The sequence below is a fragment of the Oreochromis niloticus genome, linkage group LG2, assembly GCF_001858045.2.
Source record: "Oreochromis niloticus isolate F11D_XX linkage group LG2, O_niloticus_UMD_NMBU, whole genome shotgun sequence".
NCBI lineage: Eukaryota > Metazoa > Chordata > Actinopteri > Cichliformes > Cichlidae > Oreochromis > Oreochromis niloticus.
In genome coordinates, this window is record NC_031966.2 from 28,767,145 (window position 1) to 28,794,932 (window position 27,788).

At 41.7% G+C, this 27,788-nt stretch overlaps 1 protein-coding gene across 7 annotated transcripts in view; it reads right to left on the reverse strand.

The window, feature by feature from the left end:
* ankhd1 (ankyrin repeat and KH domain containing 1) overlaps nt 1–27,788 on the reverse strand; it is a 32,259-nt gene that overhangs the window by 2,355 nt on the left and 2,116 nt on the right. The window contains exons 2-33 of one of the 7 annotated variants that reach the window (XM_025897531.1): nt 26,367–26,520; nt 13,018–13,141; nt 12,705–12,867; nt 12,443–12,590; nt 12,126–12,359; nt 11,617–11,711; nt 10,840–11,001; nt 10,434–10,515; nt 10,099–10,290; nt 9,888–9,997; nt 9,510–9,597; nt 8,996–9,123; nt 8,735–8,878; nt 8,486–8,588; nt 8,088–8,350; nt 7,651–7,932; nt 7,112–7,538; nt 6,861–7,000; nt 6,646–6,757; nt 6,380–6,525; nt 6,153–6,295; nt 5,857–6,070; nt 4,852–5,027; nt 4,445–4,607; nt 4,259–4,354; nt 4,039–4,155; nt 3,780–3,948; nt 3,458–3,657; nt 3,008–3,360; nt 2,719–2,871; nt 2,344–2,493; nt 19–1,576 (exon numbers count right to left, since the gene is read on the reverse strand). In XM_025897531.1, coding sequence (XP_025753316.1) covers nt 19–1,576; nt 2,344–2,493; nt 2,719–2,871; nt 3,008–3,360; nt 3,458–3,657; nt 3,780–3,948; nt 4,039–4,155; nt 4,259–4,354; nt 4,445–4,607; nt 4,852–5,027; nt 5,857–6,070; nt 6,153–6,295; nt 6,380–6,525; nt 6,646–6,757; nt 6,861–7,000; nt 7,112–7,538; nt 7,651–7,932; nt 8,088–8,350; nt 8,486–8,588; nt 8,735–8,878; nt 8,996–9,123; nt 9,510–9,597; nt 9,888–9,997; nt 10,099–10,290; nt 10,434–10,515; nt 10,840–11,001; nt 11,617–11,711; nt 12,126–12,359; nt 12,443–12,590; nt 12,705–12,867; nt 13,018–13,141; nt 26,367–26,520 — 6,789 coding nt within the window. Of the gene's footprint in view, nt 1–18; nt 1,577–2,343; nt 2,494–2,718; nt 2,872–3,007; nt 3,361–3,457; nt 3,658–3,779; nt 3,949–4,038; nt 4,156–4,258; nt 4,355–4,444; nt 4,608–4,851; nt 5,028–5,856; nt 6,071–6,152; nt 6,296–6,379; nt 6,526–6,645; nt 6,758–6,860; nt 7,001–7,111; nt 7,539–7,650; nt 7,933–8,087; nt 8,351–8,485; nt 8,589–8,734; nt 8,879–8,995; nt 9,124–9,509; nt 9,598–9,887; nt 9,998–10,098; nt 10,291–10,433; nt 10,516–10,839; nt 11,002–11,616; nt 11,712–12,125; nt 12,360–12,442; nt 12,591–12,704; nt 12,868–13,017; nt 13,175–26,366; nt 26,521–27,788 lie in introns of all 7 variants that reach the window. The other 6 variants (XM_013271722.3, XM_025897539.1, XM_025897532.1 and 3 more) reach the window with 6 other exon arrangements.

Genomic DNA, 27,788 nt, shown 5'->3' on the forward strand with positions numbered 1-27,788 from the left:
AGATTTATTTACGCGTACCTGGCTGCTGTTATCAAAGATGCTGCTGAAACCAAAGAGACCTGTATGACCGAGGTTGGGGTGCATCTGCTGAGGCTTGCCTGCACTGGGGACATGCTGCATTTGAGAACCGTTCATCATTCCAAGATTACCAGAGACCTGAAGGGAGCCTGGGACCTGGGCTTGAGCTTGGGTCTGGGCTTGTGGAGGCAAACTTGCTGGCTGGGAAGTCGGGTTTTGGGTTTGTTTTGGGGCTTCTTGGTGCGTGCTGAAGGGTACAAACACAGACTGTTGTTGCTGCTGTGTTTGCTGCTGCTGCTCAGAAAGGGAATAATAAGGCCCTGGTGGCTGCATACGATGGGAGACTCTGGGCGCAGGTGCTGAGAAGTGGGGTACAGTGTTGTTGGGGTGTGCGACGTTGTGCGAGAAAACAGCAGCAGGCGCTGTGGGTAAGTGAGAGCTAGGCTGTGGGTTGAGGTGGGGCTGTGGAGCCTCTGTGGATGGTACAGAGGAGGGAGGGGGAGGTAACTGCTGGCGGGGCTCTGGCTTTGGAGCTAAGGACATGGCAGGGGCCGCGAAACCCACAGAGTTGCCGCTCTCGCTGACAGCAGCAGGCTGGCTCTCTATGGGCAGAGATGACTTGTCTTTTCCAGCAGGGGGAGCAGCACTGGGCTCCGTTTTAACTGGCTGGATGAGGGGCTGTGAAATGGGTCCCACTGGCTGCTGAGAAGCGTTTGCCGTAGTTGTCGTGGAACTGTGATGTGCGGGAGAGCCGGTGCCTCGTACTGTACTGCTGGCACTGGAAGGCGCAGAAACAGAAACAGGTGTGACACCGGCCTGCTTAGGGTCTGGGGCAAAGAGCTGTTTTCTGACAGAGGAAGGCGTAGCGACACTCGGTTGAGGATTATATGGAGTAGGGTTAGGCGTATGAGGTGTGGCTGTAGCAGCGGATGTGTTGGGAGCACTGGTGGTGGCGGTATTGGTGGTCGTGACTGCGGCTCCTGAGCTTGTGGTGCTGCTGTGTTCACTGTGAGTCGAGTTGGGTCTGGCCTGTGGTCCCGTGTTACTGGATCCTCCGCTGTGTTTGGGGGAGCTGTTAGCGCTGCCGGGACTCACAGGACGCACGGGGAAGGGTCCCCAGGTGCTAGCAGCAGGAGAGAAGGTGCCACCAAACTGCGCCATGGGTAGACGAGGGTGCCGGATCTGGTGCATGGTCTGAGCAGCCAGGAGCGCCAGTTGAGGGTGGGTGTATGCCAGGGACAGGGATACTGGGAAAGGCTGCCTGACGTTTGACGACAGCCCTTTCCCGATCTTTCCTCCGGCCTGAGAAGAGGATGAAGACGAGGATGAGGGAGGCTGGAACGAGACGCCTGTTGAAGCGGGCAATGAGCTTAGAGCTTTTGGCCCAGTGGTTGAACCACTCGTGGCCCCCGTGGTACTGGGAAAGGAAGCTGAGGTCGCTTTTGAGCCCGGTGCTCTGATGTGAATCCGGGGAATCAGATCCTCAAGCTCTTTGGCTGGGTCCTGGATCAGAGCATTGATCAGCTGGACTGCATGCCTCGTAGACTCCGTGCCTCCTCTGAAACCAAACACCAGAATATGCTTATTCAAAAATATATGCTTGAAAAAAAAAAAAAAATCATCAGGCAAAAAAATTATGTCATTTATTATTTTGCCAAGTAACTGCCCACCAACTGTAGCTCTAGGTACTGCACCTCATACAAAACACCAAACCCAGAAAAGCTCAATGCACAACATTAAGCTGCAAAAATACACCGAAGAGGAAGTAAAGTTTCTAGAAATACTTATTTTCCCTCTACACACAGAATATAGTATAGCTCCCTGCAATTTCATAAGTCATTTTAATCACTCATTTTCATGGCAGCCTTGTGTATCTGTGATGTGAATAAACAGCAGTAAATCTATTAAAGAGGCTGACTCATAATTTCAAAATACAAGGCTCATATTTAGCACTAGAGGCAAAGCTGTTTTGCAGGCTACGTAAAGATGTACAGGCAAGCTTTGCATACGTTTGTATGTTCAATCCCACAATATGCTTCTTGACTTTATTCTGAAAATATGCAATAAAAAGACTCCTCATATGATCTCTCACTCTTCCACCTCCTCTTTGTGAACTGGGAGTATCTTGAGGGAAATACTAGCAAAAGTAAATCTGCATATTTCGCACATTAAATGTCAGATCTGTATTTTGTCACCGCCCCCCCCCAAAAAAGAAAAGAAAAAAAAAAGGAAAAAAAAAGCACCCTTGGATACTTCATATACCAATCCATCTGCTATAGTTCAGCTGTAATGGCTTTGCAGTCCAGCAGAGGGTGTTGCTTTTACCTTATAGTGATCATCCTCTCTCCGTTCTTGTCCTTCTGCTTGTCCACGTCAATGTGAGCTCCTGTCACATCCTGGATGGCTGTTATGTTGCAGCCTCCTCGACCCATGATCCGAGACACAACGGACGCTGGTACAGAAAGCTTCTTTGATCTTCAAAAGAACACGTGAAATTAATGTTTGCACTATAGCGGTCTCTTAATTCAATCAAAAAACATGCAATCATTGGCTTTGTGTGCAAGCAATGCCTTGCCTTAAGATCTATACATAATAATAATATAATAAAAGAGAAAAAAGTAAAATTTGACATTCGGGAGAACAAAATTTTAGTGTTGCTCTTGGTAATTTGTACACATTGAGTCAAACTCATTAACTGACCTTCTGACGACCTCCTTCCAACCTTCTTCTCTTTTCTGGCCTCTCTTTGGACTCGTGAGGCTGAGCTTACTGTTGGGTGAGGTGACAGGAAGAGCCATGGTCTTGAACGGGGAGGGCAGGGAGTTGGTGGTGGAGTCGCTTGCATCTGCAGCTCTGGAACCAGACAGACTGTTTGCTTACAGACATGATAGGACGCAACAAAGTATTAAGTTGTTATGTCTAAAGATCCAAAGTTACACACAAAAGTACATGTCAAACAACAAACGTGCCCGCTCGACCAGAGACTCACTTTTGCGTTGGTTTTGAGATGGAGACTGTGACTTTGTTTTCCACTTTGCCGTCACTCTGCAGCTGGGAACTGTGTCTCTTCTCTGGGCCGGACAGGAGGGCCTGGACTGCTCCTGAGGAGGGGGCAGAGGAAGAAGAGGACGACGAGGAAGAGGAGGAGGAGGTGGCGGAGGAAGTGAGGTCAGGGAGGTAGTTGAGCTCCTGACTCTTGCTCCCACTGCTGCTGCTCTCACTGGCACAGTCGGTGCTATCCAAGGGGTCAGAATCACTGTTGCCGCCTGTCACTCCCCCACCCCCACCCCGTGGCTCGCCGTGGATCTTGTTCTTGTCAGCTTTGTGCTGCGCTAGCGCAACCTGTTAAGAAATGCGCACATTTTGTCATTTCGCCCTCTCCAATCTTTCAGATAAGCTGGAGATGAAAACAGGGCAGATTAAAAAGAGTAGTGCTCACCTGCGGATCTTGCAATATGATGGGTTCATTGGGCACCGAATCCTTGGTCTTGTTCTTTTTGTTCTTCCGATTGGTGCTTGGGGTAGTGGCCACACTCGCTCGCTTCTTACTGAAAGCTGTAGTGAAAGTGGTGGAGGTGGCAGATATACCAATGGTGGTGGTGGTAGTTGCACTCGGAGGTTCAATTGGAACCTCTGCTTCTGAGGAAGGCGAGGGGTAAAATTCAGGCATTAGGAACAATTGGGCCACACGATTCTATGTCAAATGTATCCAAGTCGTGAAAATGCTTCTTTCTGAGATCCAAGTTTCAATGAAACAATACCTTCAGCTGAATCCTCCTTCTGCTCCTGCATCTCAGAGGTCTCCTCCTTGGTTTTCTGCCCCTCCTCTTCCTCCTGTTTCCTCTTCTGCTCCTCCTTCTTCTTCTTGCGTTTCTCCTTCCTCTTCTCACGCTTGGCAGCCAGAGCCTGCTTCTTGCTCTCCTCTCGAGACTGCAAGAGTCATAAAATCTCTCTTTATCCATGCCTTTTATTCAAAATGCTTTTACCTCCTAAAACACTGCCACATTTGTCTGAAATTACCTTCTCCAAGTCTAGCTCCTTGAGGAGAATCGTAGCGTTCTTGTTGGCCTCGGCAGCCTGCTGGTCTTTAGCTTTGACAATGGTCTCCATGCACTGGTGACACTTCTTCAGCAGCTCCTGCAGGGGCACATTTGGAGTTTTAGCTCTGCATATTCCTCTAAAGGTTCTGTAGGTTCAGTAGCTGGAGGCGACTACTGACTGAAATGCAAACAACACCTACCTTGTCAGCAATGGTGGCAATATATCTCATGCACTCAATATCTGACGGGAACTGGTTGACCTCCTTCACAAGATACTGCACCACCTTCACGTGACCCTGAAATTTTAAGTAAAGAATTAGTAACTGCAGTCGTCCTAAAGTGCAGCAGGACAAAGCAGCTCTCTCGTCTCTTCCTCAACTGCGCACCTTGCGAAAAGCAGCCATGAGCGGGGTGATCTTTCGGTTGTCGGCTGCATCCACATCAGCACTGGCGTGAACCAGGAGCTGGACCACGTCAAAATGACCACCGTTCGCTGCCAGCCAGAGGGGAGTGTTCCCTTTCTTGTTTCGTACATCAATATGCGCACCTCTGAAATAAAAGACAGAATTGTTGCCTTCATCAGTTAATGAAAGCCACCTTGCTAATGAGGTTAGAAGAGGGGATACAATTTATGGTAAGCATCTGGTTTTTTTAAAGCAAAAAAAAAAAGAAAGAAAAAAAATCATAAAGAGTGTGGCTTAAAACATCTGCTTCACTAAGAAATAAACTTGCATTCAACCCAATTCCCTTAAATGATGAATCACAGTGAGATTTAACTCAAAACAGTCCTCACCTGTTGATGAGCAGCTCACAGAACTTGTAGTGGCCCTTGTCGGCAGCAATGGTGAGAGCAGTGTCTCTGGATGAAGGAACAGGGGGAGCGTTGACATCGGCGCCTTTGTCCAGCAGCACTCGGCCCACCTCTGCATAACCTCCAGATGCTGCCTCCATCAGCGGGGTAAGACCAGTCTGTTTAAACCAAGCAGTTAGTTATTAAGAAGGCCAAGAGGGTAACCCGAAAGGATAAAAACTGTGTTTGTATCATCCAATAATTCATACATGATACGGAGTCAGTGGGAGAAGTTAAGGGGCTTAAGGTTGTATAATAAACAGGTTGTGTAGCCAGCACACACACCATTATGTCAAGCTCTGTGAAAGGATGGAAATGCGTGTAATAAATCAATCCTAGCTCAACCATGGTGAAGACCATGGGTGCGGTCAACCAGTCCCAAAAAAATTACTTCCCACCTTCTTTTGTAATTGTTTTTTACTATTTTACGAACATCATAAGATAAGGAAAAGAAGAATTTAAGGATTTAGTAAAAAGAAACATGTAGTGGTGCTGGGACTAACTGAGTCTGCTATGATGAAACTCACGTCCTGAAATGGGACCACCAAAACCTCATCCCAAATAGTTTAATCAGTCTATTCTTATTGGATCGTTTAATCCATTTTACATACAAAGAAAAATGTCACTTCATTGCTCAGATTTTAAACAAACAGGAACATAAAAGGTGAAATGCTTGTGATGGACTATTTTTGTTCCATCTACTCTTAGCTTCTCCCGCTACGTCTCTCAACTCTGCCTTTAGATCATTTCTTATGTCGTCTTTTTGCCATTGTTAAACCATGTTCATTTTGCTAAAGAAGGCAATGAAGGAAGCACAAAATAACTTCCCTTATTATTAAGCCAATTCAACCAGCTCTTATTAAGGTGCCCCTGCAGATACGTCACAGCGCACTCGACTCAACCTCCCTGAGATATTTGATTATCTGAATGTGGCTGCAGAGTCTTCACCTTAGCACGATGCTCTACGTTGGCCTTGCGATCTAGCAGCAGACTGACGACCTCAGCCCGCCCCTGAAAGCAGGCTAGGGTCAGAGCTGTGTTTCTGTTGGTCTCAATCTGGGCATTGATGTCTGAACCCATATCCAGCAACAGCTTCACTGCTGGCACATGACCGTTCATAGCTGCCAGCATCAGCGGAGAGATTCCCAGCTTACTGCCAGTCCTGAAAATAGTGAAACAGAGTCTTTAGAAAAGAAGCGTAAAACAGAGAAAATGCTACATGTATGGTATCAGTTGTTGCTCACCTGGAGTTAATCTCGGCACCAGCATTGAGGAGTATTTTGATGATGTTGACATAACCCCCAGAAGCAGCCAGGCTGAGAGGCGTGTAGTCTGAGACATTGCGGTGTTCCTTATTGGCTCCCCGCAGCAGCAGCAACTCAACAACCTTACCAACATGGATGATAATCAAGTTAACGCCAGGAGTATAGGAGTGTCATGACTGTGAGAGTAAACTGAAACAGTGTTTTACCTCCTGGCGTCCCCCAGAGCAGGCCAGGGAGAGGGGTGTGTCTTTGGTTCTCTCTGATTGAGCCTCAATGTCACCCCCTTTGTCCAGGAGTACCTCAACCACGCCTACATGGCCAGCAGTGGCAGCCAGGATCAGCGGCGTAAAGCCTGTGGAGAACAGAAATAATGAGTCCTTTGTTAAATAAAACTATTTTAAATTAAAATCAAACTCTAACCCTCCAGACTGTCATACTATCAGAAGACTTTGTAATCATCTTTCTAGGATACCTTTTTTATCCCGGTGCTCAATGTTGGCTCCCCGTGAAATCAGGACAGACACAAGCTCCTCGTGTCCTCCTGCACACGCCAGCGTCAGGGCCGTGTCATGATTACTCTCCGTCTGTGAAGAAAACATTCTCTCTTAACAGGGTATATTACTTTTTACATAAATGTATTAACTTGGATTATCAGAATATGTATACTGTTAGGTCAAACTGGCTTACATGTGCGTCTATGTCAACAGAGGGATAAAGGGGTAGGACTGAAGGGGGAGAGGCGATGTTTGCGGGCGTCTGTGTGGGCGGCTGGGAAAGGGGTGTGGGTGAAGATGTAGTGTTCAGCATGGGCACGCGGCTGCTCACAGCTGCAAGAAAGAAACAAAAACAAATGTAAGCCCAAAAAAAAACAAAAAAACAAACTTTGTAGAGCACAGTCTCGCATCTCACACCCAACAGTTAAACTTCTGAGTACTTGCCTGCCATGATGTCGTCCAGTGTGTCTGTGAGCGTCTGTGCAGGTGTAGCTACCATGAGCCCATCTGGAGCCTGTTGAGGTATCATTCCTGGGCCTAACCCAGCCAGCTGCTGACCCTGACCCTGCTGCCCCAACATCTGCTGCCCTACTAGTACCCTCTGCAGCTCTGGACTGGTACTTCCTGGGTAGTCTGCAGGGTTGTAGTCTGGCAGAGGTTGGATAGGAACGAAGGCTGCTTGAAGAGGGGGAGGAGGAGGCTGGGGCTGGGTCTGTGGCGAAGGGGGAAGAGGCGGCTGCTGTCGTGACTGCGACCCATCCCTGTGACCCATGATTGTGTCCACCTGAGGAAGCTTGGGGTAATCATCCTCTTCTCCATCTGGTTCTTCCTCTGAGCCCTCTTCATCATCATCATCATCATCTTCCTCTTCCTGAAAGCATACAGAGAACACATTAAGTCTCTCGGGTCTGTTAGGACAGTGCTAGGGAACAAACATTATTTAAACAAAGAAAACAAATGAAAAACAAAAACGAAAAATTCACCTCTTCGACGTCATCCTCGGGCTCTTCCTGTTCCCCATCTTTACTTGTCTCCTCGTCCTTGTCAGAGCCACTGTGTACTTGTGCACCCGGTGTGGTGAGAAGAGGCACTGGAACAGACGATGCACATCCAGGCCCCGGGCCCGGACCCTGGCTCTGTCCAGCCTCTTGCTGCTCTAAGCCCTTTGCCTCCATGTACTCTTTGGTGAACTGTTGCTGTGTTTTTAGCTGCAGCTGACGCTCCACCTTCTGCAGCTCCTTCAAGATTTTCTTCTTCTTCTGAACCTAAGGAAGAGCCACATCCTTGTTTGACTAACTTGTGATATGGTGCTATGCATTCAGGGAAAAAAAGCACTGAAGGGTCAATTAGCTTACAAGTTAAAGGCTACCTAACTTAAGATCAAAATGAGATCAGATCTTAAGTGGATGATGGATTATACCTGCTCCTCTCGGCTCTTCTTCAGCTCCTCAATCTTGTCTTTGGTGAGCGGCTCCCCCTGAATGAGTTCTAGGGACTCTAGCTGGGCTTTCTCAATAGCGCTAATTCTTTGGCCCAGTTCATTCAGCTTTCCCTCCGTCTCCTCCACAATGCACTCTAGGGGCTGGCACAAGTGGAAGGGTGGCAGAGGCTCTGCTTCAGGTCCCCGGCCAACAGAGCTGGGGACACCGGGCTGAAGGGCTGCTTGTCTCTGTTTGGACACGCCTGAATTTGAACAAAACACATCAAAGATGTTGAGATTTAAAGATGGCCAAATAAATATATCTACAGCTCAGTGAAGTGTGCACTTTGTAAGTAGAACTTTTTAAGTATACCAAGCGGGCCCCTAGCACAGTTTACCTTTACTAGAGACAGGTGGGGGCGTAGCGATGTTTGATGGGGCTCTGTCTGGCTCCTGAGGGGGCACTACCATGGCGAGAGCTTGGAATGGGACACGAGGAACCTGTTATGACAGAGGATATGTTGTATTAAAGCAATGGAAAAAAGAAAGAAAACAGCCATGTTTGCAAGAATGTTAGTTGTTTTTTTTTTTTAAAAAAGAAAGAAAGAAAGAAAAAAAAGGGGGGAGGATCATGTTGCTGTATATACCTGAGAGGCATCTTGTGATGGGGGAGTGAGTTGGGAGAGGTCAGGGGCTGGGACAGACAGGATGTTGTTGGGGTAGTCCAACAGATAGGAAACCACATTGGTGTGGCCACCCTTAGCAGCTTCTATCAACATGGTTGAACCATCCTACAAAGAAAAAACATGGCATGTTTTTCCTCTATCAGCATTATCATTAAATACATGCAAATGATCATAATCGTTATTAACAAAGCAGCTGGTGTTAATCCAGACTGGGTGCATTACTTTGAGTCTGTGAGTAGGATCCGCCCCATGTGCCAGCAGCAGCTCCACCACAGCCAAATGTCCTCCAGCACAGGCCAGAGAAACCACCGTGTGATCATTATTGGCAGTGGCTCTGTTCACATTAGCACCTAACACAGACGAAGACATAAATGCATGAATTTTAAGAGTACTGATAATGCATATCTACACCCAGATATTCAATAATATGGATGAAGAGAGCTTTAAGTAATAACAATTGCTGGTCGTACACTTAAAGTGTACTGGTGTAAAAAACAATTTTCAGGTGAAATTTTAAACTTCCCATCCCTTCATGCAATGACATAAACTATGATTAATTGAAGTGAATAAATTAAGTGACAGATGTGCAGGGAAAAAAAAACAAACAAAACCCCTCCCATATAAACAATCTACTTCCCCTTCAAGATAGGCAATTCTCCAACTCTACAGGAGATTAGATTTGCATTTTTTCCCTCAAATACCTGTATTTAAATCCAAGAGCTACTCAGTAACACACCTTTGCTGATAAGAAACTGCACTGTACAGAGATGCCCTGCCCTCGCTGCCTTCATTAAGGGCGTCCGCCCCCCTTCAGACTCATGTTCCTAAAGGAAAAAAGATGAAAGTGGATTTGTTGAGTTCAACACAGAAGTTAAACAAAATGACTATAATCTGTATTCATCGAGAAAACTGCTGCTGTAGATGTTCTACAAGGTAAAGGTCTTGCTTTACACAGCAGAAGATGCTCAGTTCAATCAATATACATTTACACACAAAAAACTTTTACACGTCTTTTCTTTCCCTGCTGTCACTTGAACCAACGTATGCGTGAAAACTTTTTCACAAAAGCAGGGCAAATCATGAGTGACTAAGAGGATTTAAGAGTACGGCGTACCAAATTGGCTCCAGCCTGCAGTAGCACGTCTGCCACATCAGTGTGTCCGTTCTCACACGCATATGTCAGTGCTGTATCGCCAGTTGCCGTCGTGGCATGAACGTTTGCTCCTGAACGAGAAAAAGTTACAGGAGTGTGAGCTCACGAGTCTAAGACATTTTTGATGTGTGTCTTTTCTTTCTACCATTGCTGTATCTTCTTCCTTGCCCACCTGCAGCCAGTAGGTATTTCACCAATTCCAGATGGCCTTCCTGTGCAGCTTCCATTAGCGGGGTAGAGCAGCCCAGCTCAATGTCTGCCCCTGCCTTAATGAGGAAGTCAGCCACTTCTAAAAAGCCTCCACAACATGCTAGGGTCAAAGCGGTCTCCTGGGTCTCCTCTGTCTGGGCGTTGATGTTAGCACCTAGACGACAGAGCAAGAACAGTTTTGTTATCTTCAGCTACTGAAATGGGAAAACAATGATAACCAACAGTGATCATGTCAACAAAATTGTTAAGTTTTTTTTATTTATGGTGTTTCAGAGATGCAAGAACAAAGGCTGCTACCTTGAGCCAGCAGCAGTGCTACCATCTCCTCATGGCCTTCTCTGGCTGCCTCCATCAGGGGAGTGTAGCCCTCATCATTAACCTGGACACAAACAGAAGCATCATCAGATAAGAAAACATAAGGGTGAAAATGACTCACAGGTTACACAGACACAAGCCTGACTTGTGTTTATGTGGATGGAAATTTTCATCCAGCTGCATATAGCCAGTTATATCAATGTTGTCATTTACATTTTAGATAATAGTGAAAAATTAGCCGTTTTCCAATTTTGGAAGCAAACACTTGTTTAAAAGGACCGACACTTTTTGGCTTGAAGCATTTATAGTATATCTTCACAGCAAATCTATCAACAGCTATACAATTTTTTCTGGTTTGGTTTTGTTTTTAAAGTGTCTCTTTGCATACCTCCTCCAAGTTGGCTCCTCTCTCTATGAGCAAGGCTGCCAGCTCCACATGCCCTCCACAAGCTGCCAGGGTAAGGGGCGACTCAAAGGAATCAGCTGGCATGTTGACTTGCGCGCCGCTGTCCAACAGCAGCCGTGCCACCTCCACATGGCCATCCTGGGACAGCGAGACACACAGAGAATATAGAGATAAGCACCTGAATAAATACACGTATCAATTTCTAGTCTAGCTACATGAATTTAAGCCATCAATTTGAAAAAGTGTTTAAAACTAGAAAGAAAAGTGATTTTTCAGCAGACTGATGGAAAAGGTATCTAAAAGCTTGCTGTACAGTTACATCTACAATAGTACAATAAATGTTTACAGAAAACTGCAAACCGCTTCCCCAATTATTTAGCTCGACTGGTCTGCAAACAAGTTAAAAACCAATTAGCACAGGAGAGATGGTGTAAATTATTAAAATCTTCTTTCACTCCACTTTTCCCCCTGTTTAACCATGCGAGTACCCAACCATTAACAGAACCCTGCTGGGTTTGGACACTGAATACGACCTGCTGTTATGCTTCTGATGTTATTCTTTTAATTTAATATTAAAGTTCATTTTGTTTGAGCTGTACTGATACACAAAAGGGAGTCTAAGATATATAAAGCGATTAATTCTTGACCATGCCGATTACTTCAATGTTACTTCAATGTTGTTTATAGTTACAAATACAAAGTCATAACAAGTGGTTTGGGTTGTGAAATGTGAAGTGAGGTTTTAGGTCAGATGCTTACCATGCAGGCTTCCATCAGCGCCGTGTGCATCTCATCCGTTTTGTGTTCCTGGTCTGCTCCGGCCTCCAAGAGAAAACGCACCATATCCAAGTGACCTGCAGAGGACAAACAAAATCAATGTAATTAATCTTTTACAGGCCTTTGGACAAGGTTATGGGAGTAGCCTGCCACTGGGGGAAAAGAAGCCAGTTAGATCAGTTCAGAGTAGATTGGAAGTACGCCAATTTTACTGATCTTAAGATGTAAACTTAAAAAAAAAACAACATTTAATTAAAATGAAAAATAAAATAACCAGCTAAATTTTAAAGAGTAGTTGACTGTTCGGCTAGCTGACAGCACTTATATAAGAGCTTTATTTTACAACAGTATTAGCCCAAGTCTTCGTAAAGAGGGCGCTAAATTGCATAACAATTAAAAAAATAAAAGGACAATGCACGTTCATTCCTTTCTAAAAATAAACCAACATAAAAACTAACCTAGGGATACAAGTTCCATACTTAAGTACTGACCTTTGTAGCACGCAAGTGTGAGAGCACTCTCCTTGAACTCATTGGAGTGTGTGTTGATGCCAGCGCCATACTCCAATAGTACCCTGGCCACCTCAACGTGGCCAGCACTGGCCGCCTCCATGAGAGGTGTGTGTCCGTTCTCGTTGTGGTCCTCAATGTTAGCACCCTCTTTGAGCAGCACCTTCACTACGTCCACGAAGCCACCGGCACATGCATACGTCAAAGCTGTGTTGCCTGAACGACAGAAGTGAGATTATACCGTGTGTTTTGCAGTCACATTAAATGGTTTATAAATAGAGAAGTTAAAATAGTCGTACCAGTAGAGGACTGTGCATTGACATCTGCCCCATGGACAAGTAGTAGTTTGACAATGTCCACATAACCTCCACTGGCAGCAGCCATGAGTGGTGTTATGTCCCCCTTGATGCCCCTGTCCTCCACATTGGCATGCATAGCCAACAAAACCTAAAGATTGGGGGAGAAAAAGTAAATATATATTCATCAGCTTGTCAAAGGAATACAGCCCCTTAAGTATTTAGCAGTAACTTAATCCGGACACCAATCTAACCTCTTCCTTACCTGTGCAAGTTCATAGTAGCCAGCTGAGCACGCGAGACACAGCAAGCTCTCCCCTTCCTCCGTGTGTTCATTGACGCTCCGGCCCTCATCCAGCAATTTGCGCACGGCGTTGACATCCCCATCTGAACACGCCTCTGCTAAACTACGGCTGAAAATAACCAGACTGCTACAATTACTGCCACTGTGGCAGGTGAACACACACACACCTCACAACAACACAATTACTTCCAGGCAGCAAAGAGACACACACGCATGCTCATATATATTGTATATGAAGCAGAGAGTGAGTTGATGGTGTGAGCGAGATACATACTTGTCTGCCTGGCCGGCATTGAGTGTGTTTTCAGCTCTCATCCGGGTGAGGGCAGCTGCGGCCTCGTCCAGGGCACAACTCACAGATGACGTCAGTCGCCGTAGCACCTCGGGGTCTGCAAAAGCTTTACCATCGGCAGTGGACAGTTTACCGATGCCTGCCGAACACCAAAAGGGCAGAGGTGCATAGGGCAATGCAAACCACAGGGGAGCACAACCACACCAGACCAGATGAAGAAGCAAGTCCAGTCCAGCAAATCCAATCCAGGGTTAGTAGCAGCAAACACAAAGAGGGAAAAAAAAAATCAATAAAAAATCAATTTAAAAAAAAAAAAAAAAAAAAAAAAAAAAGAAGAATAGAAGAAAAAAAAAAAAAAAAAAATCACACAGAAAACACACACACAAGCATTTGTTAATGTGGCTTAATATATCTTTTTTCAATAAACCACCTAAGAGTCGCAATTTCTTTATCAAACAGTAAGGTACACAATAAAAGGGGAAACTGGAATAATGGGAGTATCTACAGCGCTGTGCAAAAGTCTTAAGTCAGTCTTCATTTCTTTATGCTGGGCTAGGAAAACGGGAAATTGAGATTGAGATGTGCAAACATAACAAATAGTTTGTACAAATCTAACAAGTTTTAAAGTCAGTATTTGCCATTTTTCCCCCAAACACAGCCCAAACCCTTAGTCAGGCTTTCTGTAAGTAGCCTTCATTAATAGTTCTTGAAGGACATTCAAATCTCTTCTTTGGAGGAAAACAAATCCTCTGTAAAAGAATCAGGTACAAGTACTGGCCAATGTCAAAAGGAGCCATTTAGAAAGCCTGGAGACCTATTGCTCAAGATTATTAAAAAAAATAAATAAAAATTACATGACACTTTGGCTCATTGGAAACAAAATAAAAAGAAATGACTCGAGACGTTTGCACAGTACTTTGTGTTTAGAACAATAATACCAGTGAAATGAAGCTGTTGTATACACCAAGGCTCAAAGGTTTGGAGTCAAAATTTTGCAGTTTTCCTTAAGTCATTAAATGAACTGTGACACTGCTGAGAAATTCTGATATTTACTGAATATAATTTTGCCGTAAAGACAAGCTTCTTGAAAATGACTTCAAGTTAAATTAGTTTAATATTAATGTGCACTTCCTGAATGTTACAGTCTAGCTTCCTACAATAGGACTGACAATTAGCGTTACTTTGGTGGTGATTTCGTTTTAACAATACTAGCAAACTCGTTTTATTAAAACAAGTAGTTTGGAAATAAAACTTTTCTTGTTCAAATCTCACACTTTCCTAGACATTTCCTCCACATTGTTTGACAGATGGTCCGATCTCACAATTGTTGCGCTTTTCTGATTCATATACCTCAAGCTTAAATAATGAAAATAAGACCCTCTCTTTCTCTTCTTTTCACGCTTATTTAAATCTTTTAGCAAGTTCTGATTCGCCCCCGATATTTTCATCCAAACTTTTGATCAGTAGTGTATTTCAGCCAATGTAGATTCAATCTGTTAATGTTCGAGGAGAAAACTGTCTCATCCTGTGTGAATTATAGATGGGTAAAAGGCAGTGACCATGAGAGAAAAATGCTGTGTTAGGAACAGTGGCCAGCAAGCAAGAGAAGAACTGAAGAAAACAAAATGCAATATCACAGGGAAAAAAAAAGTGTGTGTCTATTTTGTCATGAAAAAGAAGAAAAGTCAATGACCAGAGTGCAAGGCAAGCTGCAGCAAAATGTAAACAACTGCTTTTGCTAATGACCTACAGTGGAAGATCTCTCAAGGGAAAACAATGAACATTTCTAAACCAGCAAACCACTTGTGAGAGGAGTAACAGTGTGCATTTTACAGACGTGTGTAAAAATGAAGAAAGAAAGGGAAAAAATAAATAAAGTTGACTTTAAACCGTTCGGCCTCAACTTCAACCCATCCATTAGCCAGGCACAAGAGAGCTTCAGTCCTTAAGGTTGTGTTTTCTCACCACTGACTCGGGCTAAACTTAGCACCACTCTCAGACAAAGATTTCACAACAGTCTCATATGCACAGGGAAAGAGGTCAAGGAAGTTGATCATTAATGTTTTACTTTATCGTGTTTTTCCTCAGAGAACACAAGCACTTCATTCACTAAACAGGAATAAATAGTTTAGATATCAGCCGTCACCAAATCCCCTCTCCTGTGTATAATCCTCTACATATAACTACTAAACAGAGCAGGAAGTAGTGAATGAGTCAAGAATTTCAGTCACAACACCAATTTAAGACCTTTTTCACTGCGTTTACACATAAGCACTTGTTCCTGCTCAGCTCCACCTACAACGCTGCCATGTTTACACGTACAACACCATCTATCTTTTATCGTGTTAAACTTAAATAAAATCCATCAGGACAAGTGTATATACACCACATGCCTACTGACAACATAACTTGCACCGACACCAGTCTAACAGGAATCATTCTTGAAGCATTTACGTGCAATGAAATGAACAACTAGATCAAAATGTAAGCTATCCCAACAATACGTCAGACAAAACCATTAGTACTATTTCAGAGAAAATGAGCTGCCTTCTAGGTAAAACCAACCAATAATACTGCTGGTAAGCGCTGGCTAATAACTTAGTGTGATATTCTGTGCCCATTAATTACATCTGAGCAACCCGCCCTTCCCCTCATTTAAGAGGTCTTAATGTAGAATTAAACTAGCTAGTGAGAGCCAGAGATCTTAAAAATCTCAGAATGGGATGAGCATGAGCTCATCTTATTGTTGTTAATCTAAGCAGACACTGTAGTTTAGACCACTTATTTCTTTGTGCTTTTAGGTACGTAAACTTTAAGTCAACTTACTTCAAATGAACATTTAATTGCATGTCATTCATTATTTCATGCACTTTCATTTGCAGTACCAGTAAAGTCTCTGGTGTCTGGGTAATGTGGAATGAGAGCAGCCACTAATCTATTAAAACCAGTTTTTCAGTACAATGTTTGAGTGCAAAATCATGGTGGCTCTCCGGTAGGGGAAGAAAAAAAAAAAAAAAAAAAAAGACCAAGTAACTGCCAAGACATGACAAAGGGGCAGGAACTGAATCTGAGGATGTAACTGTAATAAACTAGGCTTTGTATTTGCAGCAGCATCATGAAAGCAATCTCTTTTGATATAATTTTCCCCACACAGAGCAACAAGGGAACCCCAGACAGAAAATGAAAGGGTTTCGACTCTTAAAAAGTACACAACGGGATAATTGCTAGAAACAATTATGTTTTGATAAACTGGTGATCCCAAAACTGCTGCTGTTGCAATCCTGAGACTTTTCAACAGGAGCGCTCTGAAAAAAAGGGTCTACACATTATTTAGCTCTAAGGAATAATTTAATTTAAAATCAAACTTGATTATAAAATAATTTGATCAACAGTTTTAAATGACTCTTATGTGATATGTGTATCATGTATAATATTTGTATAATTGTAACCTTTTGTCCATTAGACAACTTTCACCATTCACCAACTGACTTTTTCCCCTCTACAATGGATTAAAAAAAATTGGTGCATTCCTACGTGGTCACTTCACATTCATTTGCTAAGCTCAACCACTGCCACCACTCATGAAATAGTAAGTGTGCAAGTCCATTTTTGATAAAGATACTGACACTTAGGACTTGCATATATCACAATATATTTAGTTCCCATATTCATGTACTGTGTTTGATGACACAGTGTTGAGTGGAGAAGATTTTTGAGTTAATTTAAAAGTGTTAAACCTGGATTATGTACTGTTGCAAACAGAGACAAAGACAACTGGAGACCCAACGGCCGAATAGTCATTCCTGTTATACTTCTTCGAAGTCTGCCGCCTGAGGCGCATGCACAGTCGTTGCACTGTAATGCAAATTCTCCATGGACAAGTTGCCATGATCACAAAAAACCTCAGGCAGGAACAGACATTTGGATAGACCCTCATGCTAACTTACTCATGGCAAAGTTTATGACACTGGGACCTGGGTGGACCCCGGCAGAGTATCAAAAAAGTATCATCTCTGCTTTAATCTATGTAAATCCAGACTTCCATAACAACCTGGTCTTTTTAACAAACAACATCCGGCATTTTGTAGGAATGGGACAGTCACAGATATTGATATATTCTATACATGTATACTGCACGTGAAAAGATAGGTCAAAGACACAGACTGAGAATCCTGGCTGCCAACACAGCCAAGCAAAAACGCAACCATTCCAATATTTCCAGTTTTTGTTGTCTCAACTGTCCACAACTCTCAAAACTGTCTGAAAAATTGTGGTTTATTTAACAGTTTTGAATGCTTAAGTTGCAAATATTAACTGACAACATTGCCCCAAACCCTCTTGCAGTAACCCTCTGTGCTACAACTGAAAAACCCTGCTCTGCACAGTCACACAGCACCAGTGTACACTCCGCACTGCTGCAACATTCTACATTCCCTTTATTTATTTTTATTTATTTACACTTGCCGCTAAAGCACAGGAAGCTGCTGCAGTATTCTCGTGAACAACAGGTGTCACCACCAGAACAGCACCAACGTAGGAGGAGAAGAGGTCAAAGCCAAAAGCAAAGACATTTGGGGGGGGGATCTTGGCAGAGTCTGTCAACCCACAGAGATACAACATGCCAAGTTACAAAAATTGAGGGGTGCACGACCAGCTGAACTGATACAAAAACAGTAGCAGACACCAGCGGATATGACATCATTTTTCAATGACACCCCCATGCAACTGGAGTAAGCATAAAGAGGTGTACATCTGGTCAGTCTGTTAGAAAAATTTGCCCCTTTAGTGATGCTGGCTAAAGGGCAGAAATACCACTGTGTGGACTGATGATTAACAGTTTCTTGTAATCCTAATCAAGTTTTTAAATGAAATGTTAAATCACTTATGTAGATGCTACAATGACTAAGCATCGTTACTAAATCATCACCTCCTCAAGTTAAAAATTGAAAATAAACAAAAAAATAAAATCAGCTTTCGTGCGACCAAATTTTTCAGTGGTGCGACTAAAAAAAAAACAAAACCAAAAACTGTTCGGGTAACAAAAAAAAACAAAAACAAAAAAATCTCTGCAACTCTCCGTGTGGTCAACAACAGACACACATTATGCCCCTATCGTGGACTAAACCAATCAGAGATAGTCAGGGGTGGGACCTCTGATTGGCCGTGGTCCAGTTGAAAGTGCAGGTGGAAGAGAGAGGTGAGTAGCTTGAATAAAGCGATATTGATTCATTAAATCCTGAATGGACTTTTAAATATAACTGTTTTGCCAGAAACGCCAGATTCTCAGATTAAAGCTCACAAAACTATTTCAACAACCAACAAACAGCAAATGAGAGCAGGTACACGGATTCCACACAAAGACGTAAACACAGAGCGGACCCGACGCATCAGAATCAGCTTTGTCTTTCTCGGCTTTCTCACCCGACGGCCCGAACACGGACACGCTGTCGGAGCTCAGCGATTCTGATGCGTCGGGTCCACTCTGTGTTTACGTCTTTTTGCGCTGATTCTGAGCTGCAGGTTTTGTCTCTCTCCAACCAAAATTCGCCGAGCCAGCAGCAAATTCGAGCTTCCACCACGATTTAAAAAAAAAATAAATAAAAAAAAAAAAAAAATAAAAATCACACTTCATGCACAGCTCTCTCTCACTCTCTGTACTTCAAGAACAGTTTCCTGTCTCAAATCTCTGTTTTCTGCATTATTCATTCGCTTATTACCCACCAGTCTACCGTTGTTTACAGCGCTGTGTTTTTCTTGTTTCACTTAAATGATCTCGGACAAGAAAGCCTAATTTCTGCTGTTCAATACTGAAGAAATTTAAACTTCTTAAAATTATGCAAAATTGCAGAATATTTTTAAGGTTATCTGCTATAAAAAGCCAGGCCAGAAAAATCTCCTTCATGTTTTTCTGTGTTTTATTCTCAGTTACTTTGACACAAAGGCATCTGCTGTGATGTTCACAATTCTGATGAAGTCTCACATGTATCAGTACTGATAAATGATCAGAATTATAATATTTCTGACTGAGGCTAAATTGAATCGGATCAGGACTTTGAGAACCGGAATCGAATGGATTATAGAAATCAGTGATGATACCCAGCCCTAGTGAGCAGCCTAGGCCTGACAGAAGTGGATGTAGCTGTGGGTAATGAGAAAAAATGAAAAGTACTATTGATAACTTTTTTGTTAAGTTAAGGCCTGATCCGTCTGAAATTCACAGCCAGCTCTGACACGGTGCCATCAATCTGTGAACACTGAAAAAGCACAGTGTATCCAGAAAACACATTATATCCTGCAATAAATGCACTGCCCAAGTGTCCCCTCTCCCCACTGCCTTTCAGCAGCAGGCAGCAGCAAACAGGTCGTCGAGGAGGCCGAGATGATGATTAAGTTTAACATTTTCTACAATATTGACAAAGCACTTTAAGCACAAGTTTGTTAGTTAATAATTTAGAAATGAATATTGTCTGTATGGACTTCCCCCCCAAAGAAAGTGCACATGTAAAACTGCGGTGTTAAGCGATGCAGTTGAAAATTTTGAGTGCGCCCAACTTTTGTGCCGGTACGCCTAAATTTTTAAAGTTAGGCGTACCGGTGCGCCCATGGCAAAAAGTTAGTCTAGAGCCCTGTCTAGAGGTTTTGAAAGTTTTAGGAAAACAGCAAAAAAAAAAAAAAAAAAAAAAAAAAAATTAGACTTGTGTCCAAATAGGCTCAGCAGTCAAAGATCACATTAATCCCACAGCATATTAGCAGATTTTATCCCAATACCTGGTGCGTGCGCGCGTGCGTGCATGCATGCATAGACGCAACCCTCCAGACCTGTGGCTACTAACTGTGATAGGCAGAACCTCCTATTTTAGACCAAGTGTGCACTCAGCAAGGTAATTCATAATGTGCCTGAGCACATTTTACCCCTTGATTCCAGTTCATTTGTCTAGTGTGCCTGCTGTGTAGTGGGCTGACTCAAGGTATACATGTAGTAATCAAGCCCAAACTTGGAGCACCAACACCTTCCTCAACAACAGCTGCCTCCATGTAAAAAAAAAATAAAATCAGTGCTAATAAATCTAAAAGTTCTACAAGAGGATAGCAGTCCAAAAGAAAATGCCCCACTTTAGCCCTGAAATACATTCCTTAGTTGCCATCTTTGTGCTTTGCAGCAGTGTTTCTTTTAGGCTGTGTGCATAAAAGAAGAAACGCAAGAGGCGGGAATTGAAATGCTGAGAAAAAGTGAAGTGTACTTGGGACCCAGATTGTTAAACGCTGTGTGAGGGCAGGCCTGTAGGGGGGGTTGGGAGGGGTTGACAATCTTGTCCCAGCACAGTACAAGAAAACCACAACTGGTGTAAGTAAACCCTGTTTAATCTAGCCTGACTCATAACTAGCAACTCCTCTTTAAACTCTGGACCAAACTACAATGACAACTTTACAGAGGCTGTGGCTTCATGCGGTTAAAGGTACTTCTGACACAGACATTTCCACATTAAGGGGCCACAAGGCCATCTTCTTAAAGGAAAAGGCTGAGCTGGTAGCATGAATCACTGTCACCACACACATTCAGAGGCCACAATTTCTACTGCACATCATGTTTGTTACTTTTACACCAAGCTTTGTTCAAGTTTTCAACATACAGTGTTTCACCTCGACTCTCTGAAGCATACAGGAACAATTTTTTCTACCCATATAAGACAGCCCAAGTTACATCTTTGCAGCAGTACTGATAGTTATCAAAGCCCACCACAGCCAGTGCATGCAAGCGTGCATGACTGCTGAATGCTTATTAGAGCACTTCAATCAAGGCTTGAGCATCCGTTTTCCTCATTGGATCCAGCTTATACTGTACTGAATTCACATCAAATTCAAAATAAAGGTATCCATCATTATTTTCGTCATATGTAACAGATAGGCCTTAGTCTAACAATGCGCCTCATTCAGTTTAATACACTGTAAAATTAGAGTCAATAGATTTACATCTTTAAAAAAAAAAAGAAAAAAAAAAGACAACAAATAAAGCAGCTCACTATCTTGCTGCTTAAACAGAAGTCAACCTAAGCACTTCAAACTTGGGCATCACTGTAAACAAACTCAAGGTAACCTTCACACATTGCAGCCCGTCCCATGTTCCAAATGGTTTTCCACATAATCCACATTTTTTGCATAGCCTTTCCAGAGAACTCCGGATGTGACATAACTACAACGCCACAGGATGAACTGATCTTGATCCCATCCCGAGTCAAACAGCTGGATCAGGTATCTGTGTCAGCAGGTAAATAAATGTGGACGATTTATTAAGTTCAGCTGTATGCTCTGTTTACCATGTCACGGGTCAGAAGCAGTGTATGCGGCGCTAGCAAGAAAGCTAACATAGCATAGAAGAAGCCAAGAACAAAGCTTAAGCATTTTGGAGGTATTTCACAACAGCTACCTCAGATTTCCTCTGTTTATTAATAACAGACTTTGAATTAACCACAAACCGCAGTCAAGACCTAGATCGAACAGTAACAATACGTTCCCTGCCACTCACCTGTTCTCACTCTTAGTGTCTAAATGTTCAGTTTAACATTTGCTAATAAGGTTTTATTGGACATAGTGCTGGGTGGCATGATAATTTAAAATTTAAAAAAAAGAAAAGAAAAAGCACAATGGTAATTTAAGAGTCTGGCAGTTTCACAATAACCTGGTATCATTATTATTAAATATTTCTGCGCAAGTAGATATTTATAGTTTTTATAAGATATATAATAAACAAAATAACATTAAAAACTTTAATGCCATAACAGCTGAATATCAAACCTTTTATTCCTGGCTTTAGAGTCAGTTATATGTACAGCCACTTTTGTTGCCTCCGTTTTTAAACCAAGCCGACACATGGCTCCTTAGCATTCACTTCCACTGCAGCACCAAAGTGCAGCTTTGAAACAATTACCATGTGAACTTATACTTCCAGATTTTGTTGCACAAACTATTCTATTGTTTGAAAAAACACCTGTTAGGTTCATGTAATGTGTTATCTTTACCTCACCTAGTACCCTGTTGCTGTGACAGCGAGATCAAAAACGTAGCAAAACAATATTTCTTTATTACGGAAAAAGTTTGAGTGGTTTATTTTTAAACTTCACTTGCAGTCCCTCTTCTTCATCTGTCATTACTTTTCTACACGGAGCAAACCTTTAAACTGCTAGCAAACTGTGATGCTACCTAGCATGCCACTTCTGCAGTATAATGTTGTACCACATGTAATTATTAGTTCTTCAAATTATGTTACCAAATTGTTGTGCTGGTTGCCCTGTTAAAGATTCTTCCACCCAGTAGTTATTATTTGAACAATTTCTTACATCATGTGACTCAAAGTGAGAAACAAGGTTGAATTTTTAATTTTATGCAGGCAAGAAGAAAAGCTGGGGAAAGGTAAGTTAGGCTTCAAAAACACTTTCTTTTTTTTTTTCCTTACATCTAGCATTAAGATCAACTTGCAAAAGGTCAGTGAGCTGATTTGGTAGAAAACAAACAATAGCATGCCACTGAGACTTAACTTTGCAGGAATAAAAATTCTGGTTAGCTCAAAATTCAAAATAAAATAAAAAAAATTCAAATAAAATATTTGAAATGACTCAACATTCACTGGGAACTAAAGAAATATCTTACTTTGACAATTTATCAGTTAGATTTGTCAATGTACAGCTGCTATGAATTTAGGGGATTTTATGACATGTAGTACAGAAATGTTTCTTTGAGTTGTGCCAAGACTGAAAAAAAAAAACCCAAACAAACTACTGAACATTACAAACATGAAACAACATTGTTGTAGAAATCATTACTTGGGTTTAGGAAAACTTCAGAAAATGTGTCACTATGAACTCAGTTCAGTTTGTTGCAAATTCAAATTTTAAAGCACTATTGTGCTTCTATTCATTTAAGATGGACTATATCAAGGAAGTGAAAATCTGCCCCACAGTCTGCAAAATCAAAATGTGGAAATACAGGACATATCATTTGGGCTGAAGACAAGAGGGTCTGTAAGGTTGCAGTAGTGCCCATCTGTGAACCACCCCCCCCACTACCCCCTTTAATATTGAACAACACTGAATACACTGGCTTGCCTGCAGTACACACTTAATGAAAACATTAGGTACATTATGAAACAAAAATACACAAAGGAGGCCCCAAACCATTCATAGGGTGAGATCATTAATCAAGCTAAAATGCTGAACATCCTGCTTCCCTAACTACGACTCTTGGTTTTCTCAGGTTACAATTGTTTGGTTGTTGTTGTTTATTTTTTCACTACAGCTACATTAAGAAGAAGTAAAGAGAAAGGGAGATATTACCCAAGTACATACAAGTATGGCTACTGGTAACAGTAGCCTTCATTTATAATCCATGTGCGACTTGTCTTACACCATGCATTTCTTGTAATTAAGTCTGAGCATTTACAGTCTCTATAAAACACAAACAAAAAAACAAGGAACATTTAATTAAAACTACAGAAACAATTGTTAATGTACAGTTATTAAAATAATCTGAATTTGCTCGTGGGATATTTAACCTGATCAAACACTCATTTCATGTTTGCATATGACATCCCTGCAGGACTCAACCATGTATGCTTAGTATAAATTATTACTATGTCACAACTAGTAAAGCCAGTTCAATTTACTTAGGAGGGGTGTAAAATTCTCCTGATCAACAGCTTGGTTTAACTCATTTTTAGGCTATGGTTTAGTTTACAGTTTGCTGAACGTTAGAAAAGTGGATAATATTTTTACTGCTGAACGATAACAAAAGTCATCTGTCCAGTTCACTCTTTACCTATTTACATTTACTACCACGTTTTAACAGCTCCAAAAGGCAAACTTGCATACCATTATATTGTGGACATTTTTGAAGCCATTTCTCATATGCAATCACTTATTTACATAACCACATATAAATTATTTTTATATATATAGCCAAAATACCACTACGCTCAATTAGGGGTAAGATTACGGTTGTCAAAATGATACTCAGGTGTTAAATCGATACTAAAAATAATATCAAATTCCAAAATTTATTTGTAACTATATCAATACAGACAGTGGTGTTTTTTGTCTCCAGTTGACACACGGCGCTGCTGTGGCCAGACAGGCACACAGCTCCTCCCCTCACTAATAGCTGAAGAAGTTAACTTTCACGCTTTAGGAGGACTTTAAAGAGGTCAAAGCTCCTGTTTCACCAACATGTAAGCAGTAAACAGTGATCTTCATTCTTAACCTGGCCAATGCACATATTAGCCACATAACTATTAGCAATTACCCGATAACCACATTGGCCATCTGCTGTCATTAATTCAGCAGCTAGAAAACCGTGGATCACAGATGGAATATTGAGCCTTGACAGAGGTGATTAAGGACACATGCAGATATTTTTTGATGGTAAGGTAGACTGTCACTGCTTGTCTATTTAATAGAACTCTTTTCTTCGCCTCAATTTAAGCAAGCAGAACTGATAACATTTGCTGCCTAGCTCCAACATTGACATTGTTTTATTATTAACCATAGCCCAGTCTTAATGACAACAGATGGCTAAGGTGACTATCAGAAAATACCCAACAGTTTAACAGCTAGTTCGAGCGTGAGCTGACCAGGTTAACATTTATGGCAACTGTTTCATACAGCAATGTTAATGAAATGGGAGCTTTATTGACCTCTCACAATTCCTCCATAAGAGTTGGGAACATCCACTATTTCAGCTACTTGTAATAAGAGGTCCTATGTGCAGGTGTCAACAAGAGGAGGCAAAGATGGTACTGTAGGCATCGATACTTTTGCAACTGAGTATCAATTCTGACATCTTTGTTTAGTCTCCATCCAGAAGGCTACAGCAATGAAACAAAGTTTGGCATTTTTTTAAAAATGTTATATCAATCCCTTTGTTAGTAATGTAATAAAAAGCTTGACAACGGCAGAAGTAGTTCAATTTTTAGGCACAACACCAGGGGATAATTTATATACCTGAAATGTTTGGTACCAGATTTGTTGTAAAAGTTATACCAGACTGTTTGGGCACATTACAAAAAAAAAAAAAAAACTAAGGAAGATAAGGTCATATCTGTTAATTTGGTATCACAATCCACAGCAATGGACTGGAAAATAAGAAGATTAATTCCTATATATCAGACTTATTTTTAAAGTGCATATATCGTTGTCAAACACTGTGCAAACTGCTGCTCTTTTCCTCCCCATTTAGGCCATTTCAGACTACATCCAAACAAATGTATTTTGAATTTAAAAATTTGCAGCTGTCAGTGAACACCGTTGTGTTTGCTGTATCCTATCTTGTTTCCACTGGAAAGAGCTTTCCAATAATTCCACTTCTCGTGAGCCGAGCTTCCGTGTGAATGACATAGCAAAATGCTACATATACCTCCCTATGTGTGGACAATGTGTAAAACAAATAGGAAAAACTCCAAATAAGCCCAAATAATAAATCCATACCAACATATTTAGATATATTTTGCAATAAACAACAGCCTAAGTCAATATTCCACAGATCTCACCAGACACTTGGCATCTTTGTGGATGGTCTTGACAGGTTTGGTATTTGGCTAGTTTGCTCATGCAGGGAATGAAAAGAGGCTGTACAGATCTTTTTGCCACAATCATTTCACATAAACGCTATTCCTCTCTGCTAACTTTATATAAAAACAATACAAATAAGCTAACAAATCAATGAAAACATAAATAAACAACTTATTTTTTATTATTGTACATGGTTGTAGAGATCTTAAGTAAACCGGTAATGTGAGGTACTAGCTGTACTGTTTAGACTGGCCAGGGAGAAAGGGGAATAGAATGAGATTAGCCATTAGCCGTTCAACACAAGCTCTGTGCATGCTGTGGAGGCTCAAGCGTGTTCCAGCGTTAATCTGCATGGTAATGTTCACGAGCCCAAACGAGGCCAGGACACCCAGCCCTAATGGATTAATCTACACAGACCTTCTTACTCTGAGATTACAAGTTCTAATTGAACTAATTTATCCAAATCACTTTCAAACTATCTGCTGATATGACACTTACAGAACCGACAGGTTCTCCTTATTACAATTTCAGGCCTTAAAAGTGGAGGCCTTATGTTTTTTGGTTTTTTTTGTTTGTTTTTTTTATTTTAAATGCCTGGGAATGGATTAGGGAAAAAGACTGAGGTAGAAAGGTGTGGTTTGCTGGTTCTGTATGTTGAAGCACAAATTAAAACAGGCTGTATAAAAATGGGTGTGGTTAATGACATACTGATTAATTACATATTAATATTTGTCAAGAATTATGGCGAGCCGAGTTCAGACAATGCAGTCATACCTGCAGCTTCCAGTAAAGCTTCAAGTCGGGCCTGTGTCTCTGGATCAACTGTTCTCAAATCTACTCCGTCTGTGGCGCTGGACAAAAGCAACTCTGACGCCGTCTTCATAATGGGGTTATCCAGGTCCTCCTGGTCCAGAATGAATGACTCCACCTGGGAGAGACAGGTAAGGGTCAGCAACAAAATCTTTTCCCCACTGAGAGATAGTTTTTGATACCATTTGGATTGCAGGCCATTAATTAAAGAGTATCAAACCTATACCAGGTTAGTATTTATAAAAATACAAAAGGGTAAAAGGAAAATAATAAGAAAATACACTCCTGAAAACATTATTTACATTACTCTGTATAAAAAGTGGCCGTACGCATACAAATGCACCACCTATAAAAAGACCAGGCATGTGGCTCTTGTTTATTTATGGTTTCTCTCAACAGAGGGAAAGCAAAAAGGAGCACAAGGATAAGAGTCAAAGCACAGGAAGTGCTACGGCCGGGAATTACAGCCCCTACACACACACGGATTCAGCTGAGAGTCAGCTGCCCAAGCAGAGCACCACAGTCTCATACCTGAGCTTTGGCTCTCGGATATCATAGTCTGTACTACAGAGTTTCTTTCACAAAATAAAAAAAAAAGTTTTTTGTTTTAAAAAGGAGGGGGATCAATGAAATATTTTTGTAAATGTGACTACAACACCAGGCTAAATTGGAGCTACAGTCACATATATTACTGAAAAAAAACAAACAAACAGAAATTAAAGGTCAAAATGAAAAAAGATTGTTTTTCATCTGCTCACATTTGAAAATGTATACTCCTCTATCCATAACCATTAATGAGTATGACAAATCACAGATATAAACAAATAACCTATACAAATAACTAAGAAAAAATAATAAGGTGTCTTTTTTTAAAGTCAGACTTTGACAGCTGGATGTTTAATTCTGTTTGCATCTTCAAAGTAACATCTTAACTGTATCCAGATAGCTGTGGAAATGATTTTTGTTGAAAAGCAGGTGAAGTAAACAAAACTGTCTGAACACCAACATGGGATATATAAATAATCTGTGGAGGGGCTTCACGCAAGGGGATTCATTGCATTTGATCAAGTATTTATGGTACAGTAGGTCTGGTATACAGATTACCTACTGACCAATATAAATACCACAGACATTACCTCAGACAGACAGACTACCAGGGAAGGTATGATTCTAAATAAGATCTTGAATAAATTACTGGTCATTGTAGAACAACCCCCAGCAAAACCTGAGAAAGAACCAATATCTCTATGTCCATACACAAGCTGCAGCAGACTTTCAGGGTCTGGTCCAGAGACCAACTGTTGTGAGGGAGTCAGCATTCAGCAATGTGGAGGAATTCAGCTATATGAAAGGAGTGCAGTGCACAACAGTCCATGGGGGATGTAG